The 18,272-nt window shown below is 46.0% G+C and overlaps 1 protein-coding gene across 3 annotated transcripts in view; it reads left to right on the forward strand.

Annotated features, from left to right (window-relative positions):
* Positions 1–18,272, forward strand: part of PIK3C2B (phosphatidylinositol-4-phosphate 3-kinase catalytic subunit type 2 beta) — an 88,137-nt gene that overhangs the window by 54,202 nt on the left and 15,663 nt on the right. For all 3 annotated transcript variants that reach the window (XM_083508747.1, XM_083508748.1, XM_083508749.1), the window contains 8 exons: positions 186–308; positions 5,056–5,223; positions 6,537–6,648; positions 10,211–10,353; positions 14,992–15,180; positions 15,415–15,508; positions 17,065–17,159; positions 17,809–17,989. In XM_083508747.1, the coding sequence (XP_083364873.1) occupies positions 186–308; positions 5,056–5,223; positions 6,537–6,648; positions 10,211–10,353; positions 14,992–15,180; positions 15,415–15,508; positions 17,065–17,159; positions 17,809–17,989 (1,105 nt within the window). The remainder of the gene's footprint in view (positions 1–185; positions 309–5,055; positions 5,224–6,536; positions 6,649–10,210; positions 10,354–14,991; positions 15,181–15,414; positions 15,509–17,064; positions 17,160–17,808; positions 17,990–18,272) is intronic.

Here is an 18,272-nt window from a genome sequence, read left to right on the forward strand (position 1 = left end):
TAAATCAAGTCAAAGTATTTATTTCATGGGTTCCTCCTGTTTGCTATTCGACTGCAGCTAAGAATTGTAGCAGGCTGCTTCCTCCCAGCCCCTGCCTCCAGTCTTTCGGAGATCAAGGCCTTTTCTTTCTGCTCTGTGAGATAACAAAAAATTACCCATCTCTCCTTTCCTTTTTTTTTTAACAGCTATGAAGATTTCTATCTCTCCTGCTCACTCAGCCATGGTGGCAAAGAGCTCTGCAGCCCCTTGCAAACCCGAAAAGCTCATGTGTACAAGTATCTCTTCCATCTCATCATCTGGGACCAGCAGTAAGGCACCTCCCCACCTGCCCTTCCCTGTCTGTGTTGAGAAGGGTATAAAGGAAAGGGTGGGAAAGCGGCTGGGGAAGGGCGATCTTATGTGTTTTTAATGCAAGTTGATAAAGGAGGTGGATGAGAAATAATTCTCCTCTGCTTGTAGCTACAAAGCTTTGCAGGCAAAAAGTCCCAGTTTTCAATCTACAGAGTGAAGAAGCCGTGTAGGGCAAAGGGGGTTCATAATCTATTGCTTACTTTTAATTTCTCTGCTCTGCATCAGCCTACCCCACCTCACAAGGCTTCAAGCCCCATGAGGAAGACGTAAGTGTGTGTGTGTGTGTGTGTGTGTGTGTGTGTGTGTGTGTGTGTGAGAGAGAGAGAGAGAGAGAGAGAGAGAGAGAGAGAGAGAGAATGGAGTGGAGTGAGGTATGGCCCACAGGTCCCCCATCCCTGCTGTAAAGCAACATGTGTATTATAAATTAGTAATGTAAAACAGTGATCCCTAAAAAGCATGCAGCAGTAAAGCAGGGCTACCATTCTGTGTGGTTGTGTAGTTTGGCCTTCCCGTCTTACAGTGCTGGTTTTCCAAGGTGCATCTCCTGGCAAATGCCATAATGTCTGAAGAGGAGAGATGCAGGTCCGTAAGGCAACAAAGGGACAAGCGACAGGCACATGCCAGGGAACTAGGACTGCCTGTGGCTTTTGGCGCATGTCCACTGGGCCTCCTCTTCGATCTTCACCGGGGCTTCCTGGGGAGACAGATAGTGGGAAAGCAGCCAGCTCGTCTGCTGTGTAAAGCGTGACTCGGTCCCTCGCTGCTTTTGTGACTCCACAGAATCGGCCCTGCGTGCCTGGACAATTCCCTCCCACAGGCAGAAGTTTGAATCTGAGAACCTGGCAAAATAACTTCCGATGGGTGTAGGATTTCAGAGGAGTGGGAGCGGGTGTCATCTCCCAAGACCTCGTTGCTATACACTGTGCAGTTGCTGAAGGGGAAGGGAACTTGATCCTAAAATAGCCTGGGCAGCAGGAAGGCTGCTGGCCATCCCCCTCTCCACTGAGGTCCAGTAACATTTGACGTTTTTTCTAGGCCAGCAAGAGGAGATGGGGGTGGAGGTGGGAAATAGATAATTTTAGAAGCTGCCTGTCCTGCAGAAGGACGCACAGTGAAGCTACATGGAGAGTGTTGCCTCCGCTCCGCTCAGTGTGAGTGCTTTATTCAGTGGATGAGCCCCAGGATGGGAACAGCCCAAATGAGGAGCCTGCCATGTAGCCGTTTTCCTGCTGGCCCTTAGCTGCACAAAGGGCTTTCAGGCATGTGCAGCACCCTTGGACTGCCTCTGGGCGGGTATCAGGCCGCGCTGATCTGGCACACTCCCCAGCTTTGCTAACACTACGGGATCGGCTGAGGGGACTGGCTGGTGGTCCTTCCTGTTAAGATGGCGGAATAGGAAGGGGAAACCCCCTTGGACAAGGTTAGTGCTCATGTGCCTCCCCCAGCTCCTCCCAGGAAAGCTCCAGATGGAAATGGGCAATGCAGGGCGGTTGCACTCCGTCTTGCAACCGGAGACGTCCTCGCACAGCTTCCTCCGAAGCCGGCCTCACTGTATCTCCAAAGCCTGCTTTTTTAAAAACAAAACCCCCCCCAGCACAACGCTGGAGTATATGAAATGTTTAATAAAGCATTTCTGAACACATGCAGTGTGTCATTTCCTCAGCATTTAGTAATGAGCATGTCAGTTGTTTGAGGGGAAGCCTTTCGGAAAGAAGGTGTTTTCCTAATCTTTATACAGCACCGAGAAAACCGTAGGTATTTTATTAAGAGTAGTGGTAGTTGTGGGTGATTAATGTATGAATTCCAAACATGCTTGAGCCCCAATATCACTCTTTCTAAGAGTGGCAAGCCTGTGTGGTTCACTAGCCAGATGCTTGGATTTTTTAATCTGGGTCACCTTGCTTCAACTCCTTGTTCAGCCGTGGACTTCACCGAGTAATCCTAATCAAGTTATACCTATAAAGCTAAAATAGTGATTTGTGAGGACAAATAAGGGAGCCTTCACTGTAAAGCTCCTGCCCTTTATGATGAGCTAGAACAACCTCCTTCAACCTGGTGTCTCTCTTCGAGGTGAGTCTGGTGGCAGTTATATTCCAAAACATCTGGAGGGCATCAGGTTTGGGAAGGCTGAACTAAAATATCCGGGTGGAGGGGTGTGAAGGAAAGATGAGCACATTTGTTTCAAGGACTCTTGGGGAGCAGCTTTTAATCTCTGTATACAGGCAGTGTGGCCTGAAGTTATGAATTTTAGGAATGTATAACAGATGTACTGACTCAGGTACCTACCCTTGGTCATAGATATACGTATCAGTATATTTAAGATGTGGCATCTCCTTCATTAGAGGCTCTTAAGCAGAGGCTTGGTGGCCACCTATCCAAGATGTGTAGGAGCTGATTTCCAGCATCAACAGTGGGTTGAAGTGGATCGCCCTTTCAACTTTATGATTCTAGGCAATGTCTAGGGAGGAAAGTCTGCATCCTAACACTGAACATGTTTGTAGTGTCATGGTGTGTCCTGGCGTGTTCTCGTCCAATGGGATGCGGGTGGTGCTGTGGTCTAAACCACTGAGCCTCTTGGGCTTGCTGTTTGGAAGATTGGCGGTTGAAATCCCTGTGACAGGGTCAGCTCCCGTTGCTCTGTGCCAGCTCCTGCCAACCTAGCAGCTCGAAAGCACGCCAGTGCAAGTAGATAAATAGGTACCGCTCCGGCGGGAAGGTAAATGGCATTTCTGTGTGCTCTGGCTTCCGTAGCAGTGTGTCTGTGGACAAATGCCGACTCCCTCGACCTGAAAGCGAGATGAGTGTCACACCCCATATTCACCTTTGACTGGATTTAAACGTCCAGGGGTCCTTTACCTTTTTACCTTTTAGTTCCTGTCCTTTCACTGAACTGCTGCTTCTCAATGATCCCTGACCACCACTTGGTAATTTTTCCTTCTGTATCTCTGATCTTCAAGAAGGGAAGTCTTCGGCTCTGCTTATCTTTCCCCTTTTCCCGTTGTTCCGATGAGAAGGACCAGCCTACTTCTTTCTCCTGCCAGGAGTGACTTGAGCCAGAAGCTCATGTGTCATGCAGTGCATTTTTTTTTTAATTTCCATTGCTGCATAGCAGGGGTTCAGACGCTGAGCGTTAGAGCAGTGATAGTCTTTCAACACGACCTATTTCTCCTTTGGCTGCAGCTACAGTCTGAAGCTTCTCCAGAGGAATAATAATATGAGCTTGGGTGGTGGTTGTGCTGTGTATGTCCTGGACGTGTATCCTACTTTCCTTCCTTTCTGCATTTTTGTGGGGAGAAATGAAATGCAGAAATACAACACATATAGGCTAAGCCACACAACTGGAGAAAAGTTAGAGATGGACGAGAAAAGAGCAGGAGGAGGATTTGTTACAGCCGAAGCCTGTAGGGCAAGTTGGGCAGTTTGAGCAGGTCCTCTGCAAAGTGGTGGGTCCCCTCCTATGCCAGTGGGTGCCCTGATAGTTAAAAGGGGGCTTAGGGCACCAGTGAGCCCTTCTGAGGTACTGGGGTTTGCCCAACCAGATGAGGACCCCACATGTTGATACTCAGCCTCCTATAGGACATGGAATCATAGAATTGCAGAGTTTGAAGGGACCCTAAGGGTCATCTAGTCCAACCCCCTGCAATGCAGGAATCTTTTGCCCAACGTGGGGCTCGAAGCCACGACCTTGAGATTAAGAGTCTCATATCTTCTGAGTGAGCTATACTGCAGATTTAAAGCAGGCTTAATAGTAATTTTCTTTCTCCGGGCAATCCTGGGATTTTTCCGCACCCTCCCCAAACAATATCCCTTGAGATGCAGTTTGTTGGACAGAACGTTCATTGAAATCCAGTTGTTTGGTGTCTTAAAACTGTGCTTCATTATTCCTACCTTCCCACTCTTGACTGCCTCAGAGCCTTGAGGTGTTCCTTATCTTTGAAACCCAGACCGCGAAAATGAATGTTGATGGCTGCACGCTAGGCCCGGTGTCCCTATAGCTGTAGGATTAAGGCAGTAGAAACAGGTTTCCTTGTGGAAAAGAGATAACAAAATGACACATTTACAGAAGTCGCGCTCTCTGTGTATGTTTCATTTATGTACGGTATGTGTGAGTGTGCATGCACACACACATGGATCCAATTCTGAGCAGTGATTTATTGTGTTTGTCATACATTTGGATGCTTTGCATTTTTATTTTTATTTTTTGCAACTGGGCCTTGAATGCAAATGCAAGCGAGGGAAAGGAGGAAAGAAGCACAGGTTCAAAGCTGGCTGAAGTGCACAACCTTCCTACAGGGTGAAACAAGGTCTTACGTGGCCGAATCTTAGCGAGTGCTGGATTTATGCCAGGAAGACACTGATTCAGCCGCTGACGTTTGGCACTGTCTTTCAGTGTCTGCTCAGAACCAGTCAAATGGAAACCACCATCACTTACCTCACAGCAAATGGCATAATTCCACCACCCCCTCCCTGAAGACTTTGCATACTAACCATGCAGCAGCACAGCCTTCTCTAGCCTGATGCCCTACAGATGTTTTGGGGCTGCAACTCCCAGTAGCCCCAGAAAGTACATGTGCAATAGATCTGGAAGGTACCAAGTTGTTGAAGGCTGCGCTGTAGTGTAAGTTATTTTATTAGATAGTTGCTTCTTCGAGGGAAATGGATGTTAAGCTTTCGTTCTTGCTTACTGGCTTCTACTTCTTCCAGAATCTGCTTCCCGGTCCAAGTGAATCGCCTCCCGCGAGAGACTCTCCTGACAGCCACACTCTATGCCATTCCAATCCCGCCTCCCGGGAGTTCTTCCGAGACCAACAAGCAGCGCCGTGTCCCAGAGGTTTTGGGCTGGGTCACCACACCACTCTTCAACTTCCGGCAGTACGTGTGCCTGCTTCTGTGTGGGAGAGAATAAGCAGTGTAGCTTTCCGGGACATCTGTTTGGGATGAATTCCAAAGGGACATGCCGTGTCAGCCTATTAGATCAAATGCAAAAGAAGAGTCTTTTGTCAACTAGAGGCCACTTCATCAGTTGCATGAAGCGTTGTCCTCAGCTGACAAGGGACATATGCACACATATCCAGATATGCTGGTGCAAGTGGGGGAAATGGCACGTGGTGAGGCCAAAATGGCGCAAAAGTCCCTGAACTGCAACAGGCACGGTCTGGCATTACTGAGCAAGGCATGAGATGATCACAGTGGTCATCTAACAACAGCAGTAGCTTCCTAGTCAGTCTTCCTAGTCAATTTCTGTTCTGTTCCAATTGCACATGTGTAGCATAGTGGGAGAGGAAACCCTGGCCTTGATTAAGTCTTCAGTGAATAGAATCAGATTTGCAGACCATAAGTGACCCAGGGAATTGAATAGAGTTGTGGGCTATTACATGCTTAAGGTCACTCTGTTCCTAATAGCCCCTTTTAAGAAAAAGGCAACTGCTCAGGAAAGCAGGCCAGCAAAAGGGTCTTGAGTGATCATGTGATCATGTGAGCAGAGAAATTCAGGAGCTGACCCTCCCTAATTTGTAGAGAGAGGTCCTAAGAGGAGCAATTCAGGGTTTCTCAGTCCAGCCATCTTCTTCCAGACAGTGGTAACATTGCTAAGGAATGGAGTGTGGTAACAGAAAACAACCTCAATGTTCTGTGGAGTGAATCACAAAACAGAGAAACCAGTAGGAGAACACTTCAATCTCCCAGGACATTCTATACAAGATCTCAAAGTAGCTGTTTTACTACAAAGGAATTTCAGAAATAGACTGGAAAGAGAAGCTGCTGAATTGCAACTCATTACCAAACTTAAAACCATGGAGAGACCTGGTCTGAACAAAGACACTGGATTCTTATCTCATTATACATGACTAAGCCATTTTTCACCTTCCCACCCCTTGCCTTTTCCTGTAATACCTATTGCAGTCGTTAAGAGTCGTCAACAGGCTCATCTCAGCTATCTGCCAATCTCCCATTCCCACCACCCTTCTGAGTAATACCCCTCCCCACCTTCTCACTATATAGAAGGATCTGGCAACTTTTGTTTCAGTGTATCTGAAGAAGTGTGCATGCACACGAAAGCTCATACCAAGAACTAACTTAGTTGGTTTTTTGTTGGCACTGCTTTTGCTAACTGGGTCTTCTTAACTACTACTAGAGCCTGAATCTGGTGCTAATGTCTGTTTTCTCCTGCGTGTGCATCCGTGCAGGGTCCTGACCTGTGGACGGAAGCTCCTGGGTTTGTGGCCAGCGACTCAAGACCCGTCTAGTGCCAGGTCAAGTGCTCCCAACTTCAACCAGCCTGACAGTGTTATTCTGCAGGTGAGTCTCTTCCTCGGGCTCTGTCACCACACACAGACAACCCTAATGTACTTTGTTTGTGGCTCTTATTGTTTGCCTCTTGAGATTGGGGATCCAGCAGTAGTCTCCGAATGGTTCAGCTTAAGTTCTTATTCCACTATGTGCTGGACTTAGTATCAGGTCAGGGCTATATTGATTTATCCACCCGTCCAAGCAATGGCAAAATAATTGGGGCTAGTATTAGTACCAATCCACTGAGAGTGGCACAATATTGTGTCCCTACATAAGAGATTGAGGAGGGGAATATACTGAATACATAGGGGTAGGAGTGGTGGCAGGAATCTCACGGTTTTCTGAACAGAGGGAGATAGGCACTCCACTATTGGAAAAGGGGCGTGTTTAGTTGTTTTTAAGGTGATGGCATTGCAGGAGATTGCTATGGGGAGTCAGTAGCCTTGCTGGTATAAGTTTTTAATGTTTGATATTTTATTGTGTTTTTAATATTCTGTTGGGAGCCACCCAGAGTTGCTGGGGAAACCCAGCCAGATGGGCGGGGTATAAATATATTATTATTATTATTATCTTGTTAGCTGTGGTGCAATGGCCACTTCAAGTCACAGTTGTTAGTTGCTGCTAGGGGGATAAATGACACTTTCTCACTAGCCAGGGTGGATGGTGGTGAAATAAATAGCATTTTCCTAACAGCTACTGTGAATGACATTGGATTCCTTGCTACAACTACTTATTTGTTGCATATTCATTCATTGTACAAATATTTGAAGTAAATGATAAACTGTGCATTTCTGTGATAAGACAATTTTCTGAAAAGGCTTGTATTCCAGGTTTTGGTTGATCTGGTAAAAATTGGGATAGGGAGAACTTTTCTCCGAATAAGCCTAGTGCTTAGATATATGAGATTGTCTTCTAATAAATTCTAACCCAAAAATGATTATGCCAGTCTTTAAGGTGCTGCAGGACTTTTTGTTGTAAAGGGAAAAGTGACTGAAAGGTGACTTGTGGAGGCCTGATTTTGCATAGGCTGTAGTCCTAACAATGTCTACTCAGAAGTAAGTTCAATTAAATTCAGTGGGGCTTAAGATTGCAACCTGATACTGTCATTTTGGGCAGCTCTGTCTCTCTGGGCCTTGGCACCCTGAAAATCCTTGTGCTAAGGAGTTGCAGTAGATTTGTGACCCAAAGCACTTGCCTAGTCCCAACACAAGCATAGCATTCTCTATTTTTCTTTCTTTCTTGGATTCATCTATTATATCTGTCCCTCCTCCGGCTCCAATGTCTCCCCCCCCCCCGCCGCCGCCTTTTGCTCATTTCTGTCTTCTTTTCCCCTCCCCTCCCCTGCACTTGTTAATATCCTTTTGGCTTTGAAGCTAGATGGCAGGACCCCAAGCCTGCTGCTTAGGGTGTGGACAGAAGGAATGGAGGGAGAGGCCGGTGCCGATGAAGTGGAGATTTGGCAGTGGGAGGGGGTGGGGAGCTGGATCCAGCTGGGCTGGGTCTGGAGAGGTTCTCCCCTGGGTCATATCGTGTGCACTATCCTCCTTCCCTGCTGATTTTAAGCGAGCAGAAGGATTATTACTAAGCATCCAAACCAGGCCCTGCTGGAGCCTCAATTACTTCCCTTCCCTAGCCTCCCTTCCCTTCTGTTGCAGTTCTCCGACCTGCTTGTACGGGACTGATTTCTTTGGCACGCAACCAAAAGACTGGTTTTTCTTTTCCAAAGCCACTTACAAACCCATCGAGTTTTGTTTATTTATTCATTTTAAACTCAAGCTGTTGCTGGTAATCCCCTAAACGCTGCTGCTGCTGCTGCAAAGGACCTGCATTTGAGTAAATGATGCACATTGCCGGTGGCGCCATTGCATCCCATCCCATCGCGGTTTTTCCAGTCCAAAGCTGGGTGTGGTTGCGACTTTCTAATGCTCAAGAAAGACTGAGCTCATTTTCCATCTTTCCTTTTGAAAGATTTCAAGGAAATGTCCTGTTAAACTCATCCATGGCTCCAAACCTTGATACACTATAGGCTTATATAGGGCTTCCCCAAGCATTTGGAGGTCAGCAAATAGCTGCCACTCTAAAGCATGGACAGTGAGTATCTAATTCAAGAAGGGGTTGGACCGCAACTCCCATCCTCCCTGGCTACACTGGCTGGGCCTGATGGGAGTTGCACTCCTGCACTACATGGAGAGTACAGGCTCCTCACTTCCAGTCTAATGCCTGTGCTGTTTGCCAAAAAGAAGCCAGGGGTAGTGCATGCCTTGTGGTGGCTCTTGGTGTCTCATGGCATCCAAAAGAAGGAAGGTCAAACAAAAGGACCAGCTCTATGCATGTTATGTACTGAAGTTCTCACCCTGGGCCAGCAGGGGGATACTGTAGATAGTTATGCAAATGAAGGATCGAAAGTGACGTTCAGTGATTGGATAGTTTGTATGCAAATGAAGGATCGAAAGTGATGTTCAGTGATTGGATAGTTTTAGAAAGTCGCAACAATTACGATTGTTCCTCTATATAAGCAGGCTGACTGAGCTCCTCAGATCAGTTCTGTTCCAGCTTACAAATAAAGAGCTGCTTTGGAAGAATCGCTGTGTCGTCTGATATGTTTGCCCACAACTTAACAGTGCATTTGGGTGTTTAATTCAGAGCCAAATCTGATCATTCCACTCAGAGTCCAGATTGGTCTGGGCACACCAGTATTCAGCTGATTTTGGAAGTATCAGGATGGTGTGGTGAGTCACAACCTGAGCACATGGTATTTGGTGGAACAGCCTGATGATTCAGTATTTGCCACTTCCCCAGCGACCTAGATGTGGCCAAAGGGGTGTGTTATTTGGCCTTAAACCCCGGTCAGTTCCGCTTCCTGATCTGTTCTTTGGCCTTCTTGCCCAGAAAGTATCCCCATGAAGCTTAGTTTCACAGCACCCTCGCAGCTTTTCTACCATACACATTCGGACCTCTTTGTTGCAAGAACATTGTTTAGAGTTACGAGGAAAACCTGCTGAAGCATCCAAACAGAAAGGAAAGCATGTGAGAATTGAAACAGCCAACAGGGTGGTCTGGAATTTAATATGGGCAGCAGCTCCAGTATTCACTAGGTGGCAAGGTGCGGTCAGTTGTACGGTGTACCCTGTGACTTGGGGGAATGTGCAGGTCTGCATACACATTACACCCTGCAAAAGGGTGAATGCATGGCCCCCCACAGTAGTTCTGAATGGTGTGGGCAGAAAAATGGAAAGAGAAAACATACTGCTTTCATTACAATAAAAATATGACTACACAAATGTCTTCACAATTTCTTGGCTGGTTGGTAGGTCTGGCAATTCCACAGATGTGTGTATGGGATGGAGCTGGGACTGCGGTGTGACTCATTATTATGTCTGCTTTTCCTACTTCTGTGCAATGTGTCATATTCTGTGTGATGAATAATAGGATGCTCAGGTGCAGGACTCCTTTTCAGGCTACTTCCATGTGCTGATAGTGGGATAAGGCATCCCCGGTATCAATCTTGCCCTTTCAGGGTGGCAGTAAGTATGTGCTTAAAAGGCCGTTCTTGTCTCCCTACCTTTCCCAGATTGACTTCCCCAGTTCAGCATTTGAAGTCAAGTTTACCAGTCCACCGGCAGCCGATTTCAGTCCCCAGTACAACTTCAACAGCCTCTTTGAGGGAGACCAGCGGAAGCTGAAGGAGGTGATGCAGAAGGAATCGCTTTATTGGTGAGAGGATGGAGAGTGTGTTTGGGCGCATTGTTGTATCAGGGGAGAGATTCTTGGTCACTGACACTTTTTGATGGCCCTGAGTTGAATATCTTGGAGGGGTAATAGGCAGGGGTCCCTCCAGATATTTGCTGGACTATGATTCCCATCATCCCTGACCATTGGCCATGCTGGCTGGGGCTGATGGGAGTTGGAGTCCAACAACATCTAGAGGGCCAAAGCTCTTCCCCATCCTTGGTTTAAGGGGTGAAATGGTTCCTACCAGGCTGGTCCCCTCTGCTTCTACTCCCCCCCATTTAATATAATTACTTTTGCTGCCACATACATTATGTTCCCTCCCTCTTTCTGTGGGATCTGCCTCACATGTTGCCTAGGCTTCTTATCTCCAGTGCTTGCCCCTCTCTTTCCATCACTTTCTGAGGCCAGCGCTCAAAGTACTTTCTACATACTCTGCTCTGTAATCATGCCCAGGCATCCAAACTTGTTCAGCATATGTTTCTCTGCTAGCAATGTACTTTCATGACTACTGACCGTCTTGCTGGGTACTGAGACTATCATCTAAATAAATCTGTTTCCTCCATAAATAGTCTCCAACTGGCAGAGGTGGTTTCGATCTAAATACAAATAAGAATAGAAGGGAATCTAACACTAACAGGCAATCATCTCAGAGTCTTCCTTGTTCCTATTAAACTTGATGAAAAAATTGTGGAGAAAGGTCTACAGATTAATGTTCAAGGAAATACTGAAGATAAGGAAGTATTTCAAATACTTCCATTTTAGCCTTGAACAAGTTATTTGGTTTCTAGTTTATAATCTGCTCAATGAGGGGCAGCCTGCCCCCACAGTTTATTCCATTTTAAAAAAGTTTTGTTTAATTGACCCTGAAAATGGCCCAGTGAGACATTTTACAGCACTATAAAATGTACAGTTAAAAACCAGGTAGCATTGAAACACAAGTAGAAAACAGCTATAAAACTGGAGGCTGGATCCACAGTAATGCTGTTCTCATCCTGGGAATCTCCATGGTTAAAACCTTAGATGACTTGGAATATGAGTGGCAAAACTCAAATGCCACAAGAGCCAGTAAGGACTGCTGTCAGACTGTACCCACTTGATATGTTAACATTAACGCTGATTGCTTCCATAATTGATCCCTTTAGTGTTTCTTTCCTGTAATTAGCCTGAAGTAGAATTAAAGCAGAGATTCCATACAAGCACTTAATAAACTAGCACTATATAATCTAGCAATGCTGTTCTCTTTGGCCCAGATTCTCTGAGCCTGCATCCAGGGAGTTCTTAATTAAAGGCACATGGGCTTTAAGAGCCTCATAGCACTTAGTCCACCCAGGACAGGCTGCTATGGTAATTGCATTTAAATTAGCCAAAGTAGTCATAGGTCAGGTTTGCAAAACACTGAGGGACACTGAAATGCAGCAAACGGACAATGACATTACCTGGACATGCCATAAAAAGTGAACAAAGGAGGGCAATTTCAGAAAGAAAGTCTTAATATGAAAGCAGGCGCTGCTCTTAACTCTTAAAGCACAGTGGTACCTTGGTTGTTGAACTTAATCCGTTCTGGGAGCCAAAACATCCGAGTACCAAGGCGTTCGACAACCAAGGTATGACAGTACATTAAAATAGGGGGAAGTTTTGATTTTCACCACCTACCCGCCACCTTCACTGGCATCATTTGGGTGCCAGGTAAAGACCTACCTCTTTTCCCAGGCCTTTGATGGAGTTAATTGATTTTGTTGTTGGTGTGCGTCTAACACTTGCTGTTGGAGTGGGAGGGCTGTTTTCTAAATGAGAAATTGTTCAAGTTTATATGATTCTTCTTTAAGTATGGTATAGTATATATGAGTGTAAATCTTAAGTACTTGATTAATTTATATACCACTTGGATGCAAAAGTGGCCAATATATTGTAATTTGCTTGGATAACTTTTTGGGTAACAAGCAGCTAATAAGCCCAGATAGAGCTGTAGTGTTTTTCTTCGAAGGTTTTTCTTCTGGGTGGTTGGGGTCATCGCCTTCAATTTATTGGCTACCTCCAATCCTGCTCTTTGTCCTGAACATATTAGTATATAAATAGGTCCAATGTCAGGCTGCCCTCACCCTTTCCCCCCCTTTGGCTGAAAGCAAGAAAGCTTTCTGGAGCATTTTCTCGGTGCTTGGTAGGGGCAGACCATCCCTTCCTGGCATTGTACAGTAGGTTGTGCCACTTCCCTTCCTGTCTGCTCTGGGTCACAGCTGCAGTGGGAAGTTCTCATGTGCTATTCACTCTCCTTCATTTTTGTTCTGGCCTGAGTGCGTGAATGTATTTCCTGGAGGTGGCTCAAGGAAACCTGTGGGAATGGGGCTAGCCCTATTATGCGAGTGCCTTGGCCATATTGCTTTGCCAGCACCCGGACATTCAGCCCCTCCCTGTTATTCCTCTAGCACTGCGGCTGGGCTGATCTTGATGGCCCTGGATCCTAGCTTTGGCCTCTCACAAAACCAACCCTGGTCTCCCTCCAATTCTTCTGTGTGATTCAGTTTTCCTCTCACTGCCTTGCCAAGACAGCTCAGAGGCACTGTCAGTCCCTGGGAAATGGCTTTCAATGCAAAAGCTCAACACTGGAACACACCAAGTCATTAGTAACTGGCGCAATGGCTGCTCACCACTAAGCAGCCACTCCAACAGATTTGGGATTGGGCATGTGGCTTCCAGGCCCCTTGTTCTACTCTACTCTTGTCTCTCCAAGCTATTCTATTTTCTTTGGCCTTCTGTTCTTCCCCCCTATACTGCAACTTCTCCCTGTTCTATTCCAGTCCAGGACACCTCCAGTTGCTCCTCAAATTTTGGCCTTTTACCTTCCCTGAACACAGGCCTCCATATTTCTCTCCTCTCCGCCACTTACCCCTTTGCAGTCCTGAACTGCATGGACAAGTCCTGCTCAGTCCCCCCGCCTCTCTTTAAGACTGACTGCCTTAAAAGATCTCTTTCATACCCCTCACTTTTGACCTTTTCCCCCTGAGCTGCCCCCATGAGCTGCATTGACCTTCAACATGGAAATACCCCTCAGGCACCAAACAAAATCAGTGCTAGCTAATTTTCTAGCTGGAGCCTGAGCCACAGAGGGGCAAGCATCATTTTCAGGGCTTAGCTGTAGAAACATAGAACTCTACAGTTGGAGGGAATCACAGCTAAAGAATCCCCGACACGCGGCCACCCAACTTCTGTTTCGAAACCTCCAATGAAGTAGAGTCCACCATCTTTGGTGGTAGACCATTCCACTGTCAAACAGCTCTCACCATCAGGAAGTTCTTCCTAAAGTTTTGTCATAATCTTCTTCCTTGTAAGTTGAATCCATTGGTTCATGTCCTACCCTCCAGAGCAGAAAACAAGCTTGCTCCATCATCCATGTGACAGCCCTTCAGATATTTGAAGATGGCTGCTGTATCAACTCTCAGTCTTCTCTTCTCCAGGCTAAGCATACCCAGCTTCCTCAGCCATTCCTCATAATGCTTGCTTTCCAGACCCTTTATCATCCTGGTCACCCTACTCTGCACACCTTCCATGCCCACAATCCCTGTTTTCAATGTAGGGCTTTGCTTTGAAGCATGTAAAGAAATAGTGTCTCATCATTGTCTATTATTAGCTCATTGCCAATCATCTGTGGTTGCCCAGGGTTGGTTGGTAGGCAGAACATCTGGATCAGAGAATGCACTTTCTGAGTCTCATTACCTCATTTTCTTGAAATTAAGCACTACTAGTTCATTCTTTCCTTTAGTTATTGCCAGACTGTTGTGCTATCAAGTCTAGGTTGGGTTTTTTTTTTAAGGTTGTATCATAGTTTTTCAGGAATTTTTAACCCCCTCCTCCCTAAAATTCAGCTTCATGTTGAATCATCAGTCCTTTGGTGGGGAGAAAGGATGCAGTGGAACCTCAAGCAAGAGCAGAGGTATTTCACTGCGTCTGGATGACACAGTGCTCCTCTTCCCGAGGGCTCTTGCGTTCATCACAGGCTGCAACTTCCTTTCCTCCTTCAGCTCTTGCGGCAAGAGAACCTTTGACCCCATTAGACTGGGGATGGAATTGCTTCAAGTCACCCCATTAGCCACCTGATCCCATCTTCCCCATGGAGAGAAATGGATTGACTGGTAATTGAAGCACACAGCCTTGTTCTGTTTGAGATGAAGCAGTGTGCTGTTGTCTTTCTGCGGTTTTGCTGCTCTCTGGTGGAGTCCCGAAGCAACATCAGTTTGGTGGTGGTGAGGAGACACAGAACAGTCAAGGTTCAGTCTGTGTTCCTGTGAACAAACAGTATATGATCAAATGGCACGAGGCTCTTCTCTGGCAGTCGTACGTGAGAATGGGCTGTTCTCTCCCTCTCTCATACAAACAAACTGCACAGAAATATATTTCTGACGGCCTCCCCATTCTTTTTGTCCCTTAATTATGCGTCAAATATGTATAAGGTTCCCTTAAAAGCACAAGTGCCTTCCTAGATCAGGTCAAAGAAAGGCTCATAGTGTCGGTTCCAGCATCGGGTTTCCAGAATCAGCCAGTTTGGGTGCTTCTGGAAATTTTGCAAGTGCCATTGCTAATAGCCCTTGTGTCCCCAGACTGATCTTAAGACTTCTCTTGTCCCAGGCTAACAGATGCCGACCGGAAGCGGCTGTGGGAGAAGCGTTATTACTGCCACTCTCAGCCGGGCTCCCTGCCTCTGCTGCTGGCCAGTGCCCCGAGCTGGGAGTGGGCCTGCTTGCCTGACATCTATGCCCTGCTGAAGCAATGGACTCACATGAATCACCAAGATGCTCTTGGGCTGCTGCATGCAGCGTAAGTCCTCTTCCTAGATTTGGGGTTTTTTATTGTATTTTGTGAAGGTGGTTTTATGCATTTGGGGGAGGTTCGTTTTATTGTCCATGTGTCTTATTGTTGTCTGTTGCTTTTGAAGGTTCTTTTTGGGTAGAGAAAGAGGGATACTGTTAAGTTTTATGCATAATGAAAGGTGGCTATCAACATGGAGGTGGAGTTGTCCTCTAGTGAAAATCTCCTGATATGTCGCTGCAGGTTCCCAGATCAGGAGGTGAGGAGGACAGCTGTGCAGTGGATTGATTCCATATCTGATGCTGAGCTACTGGATTATTTGCCCCAGCTGGTACAGGTAAGTCACATGTGCTGACCAGGCGAGCAGCCATAGCATTGTCATGTTACCTGAAAAATATTTCCATTCCATTTGCGAGCACACATGCCAGTAACTTGTGTGCTTAGACAGCATTGTATCTCGGGAGGCAGCTGCCGTGGCAGAGGGCTTAGTTCTTTGGAAGCTCAGAACCTGAGCAGCAAAACCCTAAAGCAGTTTTTCTCCAAATGGTTGGAGTTTCAGAAGCCTTTGTAAAATGGCCAGTTTCTGATACCCTAAGGCAGGGGTCTGCAACCCGCGGCTCCGGAGCCGCATGTGGCTCTTTTACACCTTTGCTGCGGCTCCGGGGCGGATACTAGCGAGGAGAGGAGGCACATTGTGCACCCCGACATTGTGGCGGGCGCTGTACTGGCTGTGACGTCGCATGGGGGCAGTGCGTGCGTTAGTCACGCACCGTCCCGACGTCACCTTCCCGCCCACTGTCAGATCGTGGCTCCGGAGATATATTTGTTTTAAATGTCGCAATGGTTTTGCGGCTCCCAGTTGTTGTTTTTTCTTTGGAAACGGGTCCAAGTGGCTCTTTTTGTCTTAAAGGTTGCAGACCCCTGCCCTAAGGATATGTTGCTAGGCTTCACTTCACCTGTACTAAAGATAGTGGAGCATTCAGAATTAAAGCAGAATGATACTGAGAAAGAACTCTTAAAGGGCAAATCCTTCCAGTAGGATTTCTGACTGCTGTCATAAGTCATGTTCTTCAGTTCGTTCTCTTGTATTCTGCAGTTAATTAGAATTAGTTTTTGTTCTCACAATGAGCAGTGTTTAGATTTGTCTTGGGAGGACTGTTTCAAAATCTTAACATTTTGCCTTGATGAATTCCTACTAAAAAACAAAACCCCAGTGTAATAATTTTGTTTCTCATCTTTGCTGCCTGGAATGTAGAGAAATATTTATTTATTTTTTGTCTTTGGGTGAATGCTTGTACTGAGGTTGTCAAGGTTTGCCTATATTTTCTAGGCTAATTTACCTCAGGTATTCTCACAATTGCAGTGCTGAGCAGAACTATCACTACTATGCTTGTTTTTGTTTCTTTTTAAGGCAGGGGCAACATTTTACTCTTCTACCATACTTTCAACGTCCCAATTTGTGTTCTCATAAAAATGGTTGTGTTTTCAACACCCTGTGTGAGAAAACAAACAAATAAATATTGTCTTGCAATGTAAGAGGTAACATAGTAATAGTACTACGTTAATTGATTTTTGGGTGATTTTCTTGGGTGCTTTCCGAGCTGTAGAGCCAAAAGGAAAAAAGCACATGCTTTTCCTCAAACAGGATACAGAAAAGGGATGGTGGTGGAAGCAGTTTCTCCACCCTGGGACAGGGCCTTTTCTGTGGTAGTGCATTGGTAGGGGTCCTCCTTCCTACAGAACAAAAGGCCAACAAAATTCTGAGTTCTTGACGTTTTTTATGACTCACATGCATCTTGATTGAATCTCCTTTAGTTGTATACCAGCTTGTAAGGGCTATGCCCCCAAAGGCAGACTATTACAGAATAACCAATCTGTTCTTTCCTCTCCCAGGCTCTGAAATATGAATGCTACCTGGACAGTCCCTTGGTGCGGTTCCTTATGAAGCGAGCCGTCTGTGACCTGAGGATAACTCACTATTTTTTCTGGTAATGTTGGTGGATGTGCTGTTGGCATAGTGAATGATTTAGAAACAAGGGTGTGTGTGTGGGTGTGGGTGTGTGTGTGTGTGTGTTTTAAAAAAGAAAGAGAAAGAATCTGAAGAAGTTATGATGATCAAGTTTGAATCTTTCTAGCAGACGCTAGAAAATGTTCAGAACATTATGCTTCCATTCACTGTTACCAGCCTTTGAATAAATGATTTCTTTCCTAAGAATTGCTTAGCATTACACCCATAAATACCTTTGTTCAGAACTGGATTTCTATGCTTTTCTTTCTTTCTTTCTTTCTTTCTTTCTTTCTTTCTTTCTTTCTTTCTTTTCTTTCAATTAAATCAAGCCCTTTTTTAAATTAAATCAAGTTTCTAGTCCTCATGAGGAGCAGTTTCAGGAGTCTGAGAACCTTCGCCCCCTCTGTTTTATGTTACGTTATTCTGGCTACCTTTAACTTATATTTTAAATTTTTTAAAAATAAGAAATTTGGTTTTAGTCAGGAAAACTTGGTTTGTCTCCTAGGTTGACTTGGTCTGTCTAGGAGACAGGAAAAAGACTTTGCTTATCTGTGCTTGTGTTGGTGTGGATGGATGGGTCTTTCACATGAACCCCACTGCTTCTGGTGACAGTGTCTCCATGTCTCTAGGCTGTTGAAAGATGGTCTTAAGGATTCTCAATTCAGCATCCGTTACCAGTATCTGCTGGCAGCTCTGCTGTGCTGCTGTGGCAAGGGCCTGAGAGAGGAGTTTGACCGCCAGTGCTGGCTGGTGAACACCCTGGCTAAGCTGGCTCAGCAGGTTCGTGAAGCTGCTCCTTCATCGCGACAGGTATGTGTGCTTGTAAGCACCTCATGTCTCCCATGAGTGTGTGATGGGGAAGTAAGAATGAAGCAGCAAAGGAGACTATTCACCAACCTGGTTTCCTCCCAAATGTTCTGGACTACAGCTCCCATCAGCCAGTATGGACTGGAACTGATGGGCTTTGGGCTACAATCTGTCTGGAGGGCACCTGGTTGATGAGGCCTGCTGTAGGAACCGTCTAAAGTCTATTTTGTTTGGGAATGCAAAGGCTGATGTGAGAACTAAATAAATAATTGCCAGCCTCTTAGCA

The sequence above is a fragment of the Podarcis liolepis genome, assembly GCF_965112155.1.
Source record: "Podarcis liolepis genome assembly, chromosome: 6".
In the NCBI taxonomy this organism is placed as follows: Eukaryota; Metazoa; Chordata; class Lepidosauria; order Squamata; family Lacertidae; genus Podarcis; species Podarcis liolepis.